General features: G+C 32.1%; 1 protein-coding gene across 1 annotated transcript; it reads right to left on the bottom strand.

The window, feature by feature from the left end:
• Positions 1-2,909: 2,909 nt before the first annotated feature.
• On the bottom strand, positions 2,910-9,378 carry LOTGIDRAFT_144253 (hypothetical protein; the record flags this gene model as incomplete). The annotated part of the gene is made up of 10 exons (XM_009054847.1): positions 2,910-3,032; positions 3,803-3,901; positions 4,527-4,624; positions 4,867-5,029; positions 5,552-5,638; positions 6,059-6,173; positions 6,798-6,943; positions 7,344-7,427; positions 8,199-8,336; positions 9,274-9,378. Coding segments are annotated over 10 exons (1,158 nt in total), but the record flags the coding sequence as incomplete, so codon positions are not given.
• Positions 9,379-10,559: the final 1,181 nt, after the last annotated feature.

The following is a 10,559-nucleotide window of genomic DNA, read 5'->3' as shown; positions in this document are numbered from 1 at the left end:
TAAGAAAAGTGTAGCAGCCATATTGGATTTTGGATGTAAGGATAAGTTCAAGAGAAAATTAATGTTATTAAAAATAGACCAAACTATCGTTCCTTTTTTTATTAGCTTATATTTTTAAAATAGCCTATTTTTAATATAGCCACTTTAGTTAGAGTCCTACGACAGCCTCTTAAACATTTGTCAAATTGACCTTTTGACCTATCTCGATGACGTCAGCTTTAACCAATCAAATTTCTATCCTCTCTAGTGCTGGTATGTGACACATTGTTTATCATGTCAAAAGGTTACGTTGACAAACGTTCAAGATAGCTGTCGTAAGACTCTGAAGTGGCTATATAACTAATGAAAAAAAACAGATAAGGGTTTGGTCTAATTTGAGAGAAAATGAAATTTTTGTAATAGAAATCATAGTATTCTTAAAGTTGTGATATCATTTATCACCAAATTGTGTATGAAATTGAAAATTAAATTTGTTTTGATATAAAAAATATACAAAAGTATTTTATTGTTCTTGCAATTATCCTGTTCATTGCATTTATATTTAGAGATTGTAAAGAGGTTTTTCTAATTTTTTTTGTGTATTTGGGACACTGATAGCATTAATTTGCATCATTCCAATTTTCAATCAGACATCTGTGATTCCTGCAATTGATTGAAACATCTAGATCTGTGTTTCAATCAGATAGGAACTTGGCCTGTGTTCAGATAAAAACCTGCTTGACCAGAGACGAAAATCTACATGACATGAATTGAATGGAGCTTTACATCCTACTCTTCTGTACCTTATAGTCTGATGAAGACGCCACACCATGCAGCATAACATTGAGGGTAATTTTGCCAGGACAGCGGCATTAGACAGCTCTTTTTTGATTTCCAACTGTCGAGGGATCTTTAACGTGCACAGTTTGTAGTACACAGTGCCTAGGTTTATTGTCTCATCCAACGACTAGACACATTTTCCATGTCAGCCCCTCTTACCTGCATCACTGACAGGGTGAAACGGGGTTGAAAAATCCAAAAGTGTTATCTCAACCTATGCTTGGATTGATCCCTGGACCTTCAGGTTAGTGAGCAAGCATCTAACTCACTGGGCCACCTCAGTTCCCCAAAATCTATAGGCATAAAAGACAAAAAATTGTAATTCAATCGAGGACATATATAAAGTATATAAATATCATTTACAATTTTTACAAAATATTAAATAACAAATTAAAAACATTATAAATAGTTCTATGCAATATATTTCCTAAAAATATTGTTTACTTAAAAGTATACTACCTCAAAGGATGAACAAAAAACTGAAATTTGTAGACTAGGCCAACATGAGTCTTTGTTCATCAGTGGACTTACCTGGTGTCATAACTATACAACAGAAACTCTCTATAATCTAATAAATCTATAAAACTAAGTAATAATTCATTAAACTAAGTAATTTTGAAACATGCTTAGAAGCATTACAAGTTACTAACTTGAAAATTAAACATACTAACTTGAAAATTAAAAAAAACAAAAATGAATGGCCCTAATATGCTTCCGTACTTTTGGGTACAGTTCAAACCAATTTACATACCATATTTTAATATCTTTTGATAATGAGGAGTTAACAAGGAGCTAATAATGATAAACTTTAAAGATATCAAATTGTTTTTGACAAGGCATCACTGTTTTAATTAGATTGGTTTAGAACCATTAAAAACAAATTCAAAACAATACTTCTAGGAAATATATCACATAGTAAGGAATTCATATAATATTTTGATTTAGCTAACAAACAAACACCAATCAATCAATCAATCAAGTGCTTTGTCTTGAATTATTTTGATTTAAATGTTTTCATTTATCTAAAGAGTAACTATGATAAAAACTATCACTTGGTACCTGAAGGCATGAAAGACTTATGGTTTACTATCAAGGGTTTCATATGTATTTTTATATCATGCTATATGAAAAAGCTTCAGGCACCCAAACAGTCGTTGGCTGGCACTGACTCATGTGTGCCAGCACTTCTACGACATTATCGCAGACATGATTTATGATATCAAAACCATATTTTTATTGTCACCGTCTGCAAGACAGAGCATCATCATCCAATCAGATCAATTCTTGCTTTCGATTGCATGATCTGCATGTGATTATTTACATAGTGAAAAACAACCGACTGGTTCACATGTGCCTGCAGCTGGTCTTTAAAACTATTGATAAGACTCTAGTTGGCGACAAAAATCACTGATGTCCATGTGCACATGAATATCAACATAGTGACAAAAAAAACGGTTGGAGATTTTTTGTCTCCTCGTGTGCTTGACAAGACTCTAGTCAGCGACAAAAATCATCGACCAAGACTGTGTTTGCAGCATTAATTGTTTTATTTGTTCTTTGTTTTACACACTATCTAACTGCCATTTGCTACAGACATAACACACTGTTTTTTGTCAAGCTGTCTGACTAACAGTTGTGACACTTTGGTATGTTAAGCTGTCTGAATAACAGATGTAACAAACTGTTTTATGTCAAGCTGTCTGACTAACAGTTGTGACACTTTGGTATGTCAAGCTGTCTGAATAACAGATGTAACAAACTGTTTTGTGTCAAGCTGTCTGTCAAACACAAAGTGTATCAATCAATCAATACAAGTCAAACTATTAGAAATCAAAGCATAGGGAAAGCACTAAAATGCATATTTGTTTGAAAAGCACAGTGTCATAACTTGCCACTATCAAAGTTTATTGCTGTTTGTATGACTGGATGCTTGTGTCTATTACTGTAATCTGTCAACTCTGTATCTAATGCTGATCTTTCCTCAGGTTTCATCTACAGCAGATATTAATGAATTCTGGCAACAGGCTACTTGGTAACCAATGAGGCACTGATCCAAATTATGGCAAAACCAGGATCACCTTATGTCTTCTTCATGTCACCTTCTTTAACATAATATTTGGCATAGCATTTCGTCTTTTTCTCCATTGATTCAGGTCTTTTGTCTGCTGTTTTAAATGATGGATCCATAATTTTGTATCTTGTACATCGTCACACTGAAAAAAGAAAAAGGAAAAGGTTAAACAATTCCCTATTTTTATTAAAAGGAGAGATTCCCCATTTTCCAGGGTTGATTTGGGTCTTGAATATATGTAAATTAGAAGTACTAGAAATGTACATGAGTTCTATAATCCCTTCAAAAATACTTCAAATTAGTAATTTTTTTATTATTTCTTTTGATGTCTGTTATATATGGCAAAGTCTTACGAAAAGACGAGTCGTCATTTAAACATTCAAACACGGATAATTCTGGACACACATGGATTTGAAAGCTCAAATTTAGATTGCGAACTGTGAACACTATTACTGATTAACTTAGCTTCCTGTTTTAGACACTAAGGTACGATTGGTCAAAAAACAAAAAAAAAGGCTAACCTGTCCCTTTACAATACGGTTTTTATTAGAGGTTTCCTAAACTTTTTAAGTGTATCAAGGACACTGATAGGATCAATTTGCACCATTCCATTTTCATTCCGAAATCTTGCAATTCCACTAAAACTAACGCATTTTATGATGTCACTAGAGGGGAACTGCATAGATATGAATAGTAGCTTCCGGTATCTCCCCTCTAGTGACATCATAAAAAAAGTTAGTTTTAGTGGAATTGCAAGAACCACAGATATAATCAAAAATTGAAATGGTGCTAATTAAAGCTATCAGTGTCCCAGATACACACACAAAATTTAGAAAACCTCTTTACAATCCTTTTATGTCAAATATTGTCTTAAATATGGTTTGTTAAAAAAAATGAAACAAGAAAATTTACCTTAATAACATAAGCTTCTTTTCCCCACTCTTGGATTTCAAAGGCTTCGTCATATTCTGGATCTACCGTAACTACACATTTCTCTAGCGCCAAAGGTTCCTGCAATTACAATTAGAAAACTTATTATTATCAATTCTTCAGCAAGTTCTTTAAGAATATATCGATTAGTTGGATTGTAATCTGTCAGGCAATGAGCTTTTTAGGTGCCTCACTAGCAACATCTCAAAGTTTTTCTATAAATATGAGCTTATGATTATCCTTTTATCCAATACAAACAGAGCAAGTCTAATCAAAATTAGACTAAAATTTTGTTCCGTTTTTTGTTAGCTTTTATTTTTAATATAGCCACTTTAGTTAGGGTCTAATGACAGCCCTCTTGAACATTTGTCCAATTAACCTCTTGATCTGACAAACTCATGTCACAAACTGCCAGCGTTGGAGAGGGTAGAAATTTTATGACATAACTGAGTTAGGTCAAAAGGTTATTTGATGAACGTTGTCAGTGATGGGCTGTTGTTAGACCTTAACTGAAGTGGTTAAATTAAAAATAAAAACTAATAAAAAAAACGAAACCAAAGTTTGGTCAAATTTTAATTAGACTGTTTTGGTTGTCCCCAACTGAAATGGCTATATTAAAAATAAAAGCTAATACAAAAAACGAAACAAAAGTTTGGTCAAATTTTACTCAGACTGTTTTGGTTGTTATAGAAACAAATTCACCTACTCTGAGAACTTGAAATTTGCCATTTTTTTCTCGTAATAAAACAACAGCAGCTTTTTCTACTGATGAGGATTGGTTTGGGAACAAAGAGCTTGAGCTTCCTCTTCTTTCTAAAAAACTATTTTTTCTTTCCTGGGTACTTCCTCTTCTCTCTAACATACCATTGGTCTAAAAAATAAAACATAATTAACTCATTTATTCTGCTAGAATTGTTATCAAGTAAAATATTAAAGTGATTGTTAAGAAGTTTTTTACATTTTTTATGTGTACAGTATTGAGCTATTACAACAAATATTTAGGCTACTATATTTCCTTTAAATTTGAAAATTATTATCAATTGAACTCACCTTTTTTAAAGCAAGGAGTACTGCATGTAACTGAGTAAATTTTACATTTTTACATTTTTTAGCAGCCCACATATGATCTGTCGGCTGTCCTAACCATATTTTACTGCATATAAGGTCATAACCTTCTTTTTTATTCCAACCAACCACATCTAGGGCTATCTGAAATATTTCAAATTATAAGAATCTCTAGATAGAATGCTAATTATTAGCTTTATTTGGGGAAGACTGTAGCTCAGTTAATCAGAGTCTTGAAACCTTATGATGACATTTGCACATTAGCTTGACTTGGGGAGGAATGTAGCTCAGTTAATCAGAGTCTTGAAATCTTATGATGACATTTGCACATTAGCTTGACATGGGGAGGAGTGTAGCTCAGATAAATAGATTGTAGAAATCTTATGATGACATTTGCACATTAGCTTAACATGGGGAGGAGTGTAGCTCAGTTAATCAGAGTCTTGAAATCTTATGATGACATTTGCACATTAGCTTGACATGGGGAGGAGTGTAGCTCAGTTAACTAGATTGAAATACAGTGATCTGATTTGGTAACAAAACTAAATTTAATATCGATTTTAGTGATTGACTGGAACACTTAAATTAAGTTTTCAAGAATAAGGCCCCAGACCAACTCTGGAAAGCATTTGCCATGGCATAAGAATTCAAGCCTTGGCACCTAACTGATTTACAAACAATGCTTACTGCTTGCATTTCATGTCTCTCTGTTGAATATACTCTATGCCGTGTCTTTTCAAAGTGGGATTTTCTCTTTGGTTGCGATGACACGTTTACTTTCTACAATAAAACAAAATGATTGTCAGGAAAAGTTTATTTTCATGTCTGCTTCTTTTAGTCAAATGTGTTAATTTGATAAAATTGGAAATTTCTGATAGAGGCTGAATTCAAAATACTGCAATTCTGTGGAGGAGTCGTGGCGCAAGCCTCTCATGGAGTGTCTGAAAAGGTTCTCCCAAGAAAATTTTGAAAGATTGAATTGATTTGGTGCATTCTAACACATATGTTGGAGCAAAAACGTATAAGAAAATGTTTTTCAAATTTGTTAGAAAATAAAGTGGGGGTACAATTGTGGGGAACAAACCATTTTTCCAGGGGGGCAAATGTTCCCCTTGTACCCCAAATGGCGTTCCCTCTTAATTGTCTGGTATTGTTTTAAAGTGACAAACGTACCGAATTTATTCTTGATAAAAATTCTTCCATCTTGGTTTGTGCTATTCTAATGTTTTCTCTATCTTGGTGATATTGTGGTGTTACTTTATACAGACGCTTCAATATTAATGGATACCTGTCAAAAATGCAATTTCAGAATGATTATGAAAAAGAAATTATGTGACTTCAACAAACACTTAGTTTTAGTGGAATTGCTGGAATCACAGACGTCTGATTGAAAATTTGAATGGTGCAAATTGATTCCATCCGTGTCCCCAATGCACATAAAATGTTTAGAAAACCTCTTTACAATCCCTTTAAAAGGGTAATTAAAACCCACCAACAAAGAGTGAAACATTTTCAAATTTGAATCTTCAAAAGCATACATCTACTCTAATTAGGCTTATGATACAGGCAATGCCATGCAGTGTGCAATGAGTGAAATTTGTGTTCGAAAATCTGTAGTACATGTGACCTCCAATTGATGCCTTTAACTACATTAAGGCACTATCATGAAATAAGATTAAATAACTGAACACAATTTTATGGTATACTACTCCTTAGTTTTATTACACACGACATTTCAACAATCTACATTGTCATCTTCAGGTCACCAGGTCACCTGAAGATGACAATGTAGATTGTTGAAACGTAGTGTGTAATAAAACTAAGGAGTAGTATACCATAAAATTGTGTTCAGTTATTTAATGTGATCTCTACCCCTAAATGTCGCTAAAGGATTATGAAATAAGATATTTACCTCACTATTTGCTGAACTGGAAGCATTAAAAAAGATTTCAGGTGCATTCGACGTAAAAGAGCATTTTCAGTCTGGGAAACTTGCAGGAATATCTTTAATAATTCTTTTTCTTTGACTATTTGGTCTAAAACTGTTATTGCTTGATGCTAACAAAAATAAAAGTTGATTTTAAGTCATGATGTCATGATGTTCAATTGTGAAGTGACATAGTATGGTGTTCAAGTGTCATGGTGTTCAAGAGTCATGGTGCTCAAGTGTCTTGATGATCAAGTGTCATGGTGTCCAAGTGTCATGATGTTGAAGTGACACAGTGTTCAAATGACATACTGTTCAAATGACATGCTGTTCAAGTGACATGATGTTCAAGTGTCATAATGTTCACGTGTCACAACGTTCAAGTGATATGGTGTTCGAGTGACATGATTTTCAAGTGACATGGTGTTCAAGTGTCATGATGCTAAAATGTTATGACATTCAAGTGTCATGATGCTAAAATGTCATGGCGACAGGTCATGGTCATGGATCAGTAAAGATGTGACCTCTCACCTGATTTAAGCAATATTTCTCAAAGGCAGAAAACATATCAGAGGAATCGAGAAACAGAAGTCCCATATTGATGTTGCACAAATTCTGAAAAAACATGGAATTATTTATTTATATGTGACAAAAAATACAAAACAAAACGTGGTATTATATTATGTTATAACTAAATTGAAACTTTTAATCATAGTTATGTTACTTGGAACAATTTCATGCCCTTTACCTTTAATTTTAACTGAGTCATCAACAATGCCATATCATTTTTATGAACCTGTGTTATGAACTCGTTAACAGTACTGTTGTGTGATAAATTTTATTGTTGCAATATACATTACGCAATCCTTAGTATATTTAAACAAAAATGCCATTTAATTTCTGTAAGTCTACGACTATAAAAGACATCTATATCAATGGGCGTTAACAAACTGGCATCAAGTTAATTAGACTATTTAATTCTCACTGAGCTGATACATTATCACCAAAGCCAAATTAACAATAGTGTTAAAATTAATTGTGTATCTATTTGTCATAAGACTTATAACTTAAAGAGATTGTGAAGTGGTTTTCTAAATTTTTTATGTGTATCAGGGACACTGATAAGCATCAATTTGCACCATTCTAATTTTCAATCAGGCGTCTATGGTTTTTGCAATTTTATCAAAATAAGTGTTTGATGACGTCACTTAGGCCCTTGCAATTAGTGACGATATCAAACACTTATAGTTTTAGTGGAATTGCAGGAACCACAGACGTCTGATTGAAATTTGGAATGGTACCAATCGATGCTATTATGTTAGAAAATTAAGACTCGATCAATTTACTACTATAGTAGAATAATGACAAAATGATAAAGCTACTTACTTCACCATGACAACAGGCAGAGCGTAATTTTTTACAGAAAAGTGAATTATTACATATTAAATCATCCAAATTTCCAAAAATCTGTTCTAACTGCTCACATGTTAATAATCCAGCCAATTTTAAAGGTGTATAAATTTCCTAAAAATTGACAAAATACATCATAAGATAATACATACAGGTAGATTATGAAAATGGATATGATTAAAGTTATACTATCTCTTAAGATGACCAAAATATTTTAATTTTCAAATTTGGCCAAAATGAGTCTTTATTCATCAGTGAACTTACCTGGTGTCATAACTATACAACAGAATCTCTCTATAATCTAATAAATCTATAAAACTAAGTAATAATTCATTAAACTAAGTAATTTTGAAACATGCTAAGAAGTGTATTTCAATAATTATTTAGTTTAATGGATATATCATCTTATATAGAGATTCTATTCTTTAGTCATGGTACCTGGTAAGTCCAACTGATGAATATATACACTTATTGACCAAGTTTTAGACTTTAAATTTTATGTCCATTCTAAGAGGTAGTATACCTTTAACATTCAAATACAGATAATTCTGGACACTTGGATTTAAAGGCTAAAATTTCGACAGTGAACTGTGAATACTATTATATTTGCTGACAAATTTTCGTTTTTGAGACTAAGGTATAATTGCTCAAAAATTTGTCCCTTTAAAGAACACAATAATGTCACAGTATCACAAACCTAATGGCAGTACTGGTACTTAATGGGACAAAACCATTTTTTTTGACCAATCACTCAGAAACTGGAATTTTTTAGATGAGCTAATCAGTAATAGTGTTCACACCTCACCGTCGAAATTTGAGCCTTCAAATCCATGTATGTCTAGAATTATCTGCGTTTGAAAGTTGAAATGATGACTCGTCATTTTAAGATACTCTATGATATATAGAAAAGATATACATTAAAATTATGAGATTTTCGTACATTTCTAGTACTTCTGAAGACTAATTACATAATATTCAAGAATAAAATCAACCCCCCAAAATGGAGCAACTGTCCCTTTAACAACCATTATAATCTTTCACAATTTCTTACCTCTTTCAGAATGTTCAAATCACGACCATAGTTGGTTTCAATATCACAAATTTCATGTATTATTTCCCTCTGAGTCATTTTTAGCTTTTGACATGTAGTACAGAGACTTCGAGACTGGATGTCATTGTCTTCAAAACTTCCTGTTGAGCTGCATTCTAATCTGGACTCAAGGCAGTTACAAAAGGCACTCTGTAATAAAAAAATGTAGTTCCAATTTAGCAGAAGTTATTCAATGCTGGGTCAATGGTGAACCATTCGGAAGATTTAATCCAACTGCAACAATGGAACAAGTTACTGGAAATAATGGTCTACAATGAATCTGGATGAATACGCCTATACTACATGTTAGTCAAAATAAGACCAAAATTTCATTCTGTTTTTTATTAACTTTTATTTTTAATGTAGCCACTTCAGTTTAGATATGGCTATATTTCGGTATTTTTTAATCAGGTGATATTACTAACAATATAAATTCCTATACCAGTATTTATCGTGATAACTACCATATATCACGATATGGCGATATTTCGGTATTTTTTTATCACGTGATATTATGAACAATATAAATTCCTATATCGATATTTATTGTGATAACTACTATATGTCACGATATGGTGATATGTCGGTATTTTTTAATCAGGTGATATTACTAACAATATAAATTTCTATACTGGTATTTATCGTGATAACTACCATATATCACAATATGGCGGTATTTCGGTATTTTTTAATCAGGTGATATTACTAACAATATAAATTCCTATACCAGTATTTATCGTGATAACTACCATATATCACAATGTGGCCATATATTGGTAGATGATATTACTAAGGATATGAATTTCTATACCGGTATTAAACAAACCCAGATTTTTGTTGCGTACATTGATTACAACATTAATGTACACAGATCCACCTTTCATTGATTAAAACATAATTGTAAACAAATCCAGCTTTTTGTTGTATACATTGATTAAAACATAATTGTAAACAAATCCAGCTTTTTGTTGTGTACATTGATTAAAACATAATTGTAAACAAATCCAGCTTTTTGTTGTGCACATTGATTAAAACATAATTGTTAAAAAATCCACCTTTTTGTTGATAAAAACGTAATTGTAAACAGATCCACCTTTCATTGATTAAAACATAATTGTAAACAGATCCACCTTTTTGTTGTGTACATTGATTAAAGCATAATTGTAAACGGATCTAATAAATCTATTAAACTAAGTAATTTTGAAACTTAGAAACGTGTTTCAATTATTATTTAGTTTAATGGATAT

Source organism: Lottia gigantea (assembly GCF_000327385.1).
Source record: "Lottia gigantea unplaced genomic scaffold LOTGIsca_228, whole genome shotgun sequence".
In the NCBI taxonomy this organism is placed as follows: domain Eukaryota; kingdom Metazoa; phylum Mollusca; class Gastropoda; family Lottiidae; genus Lottia; species Lottia gigantea.
This window is presented reverse-complemented; position numbering and strand designations above follow the sequence as displayed.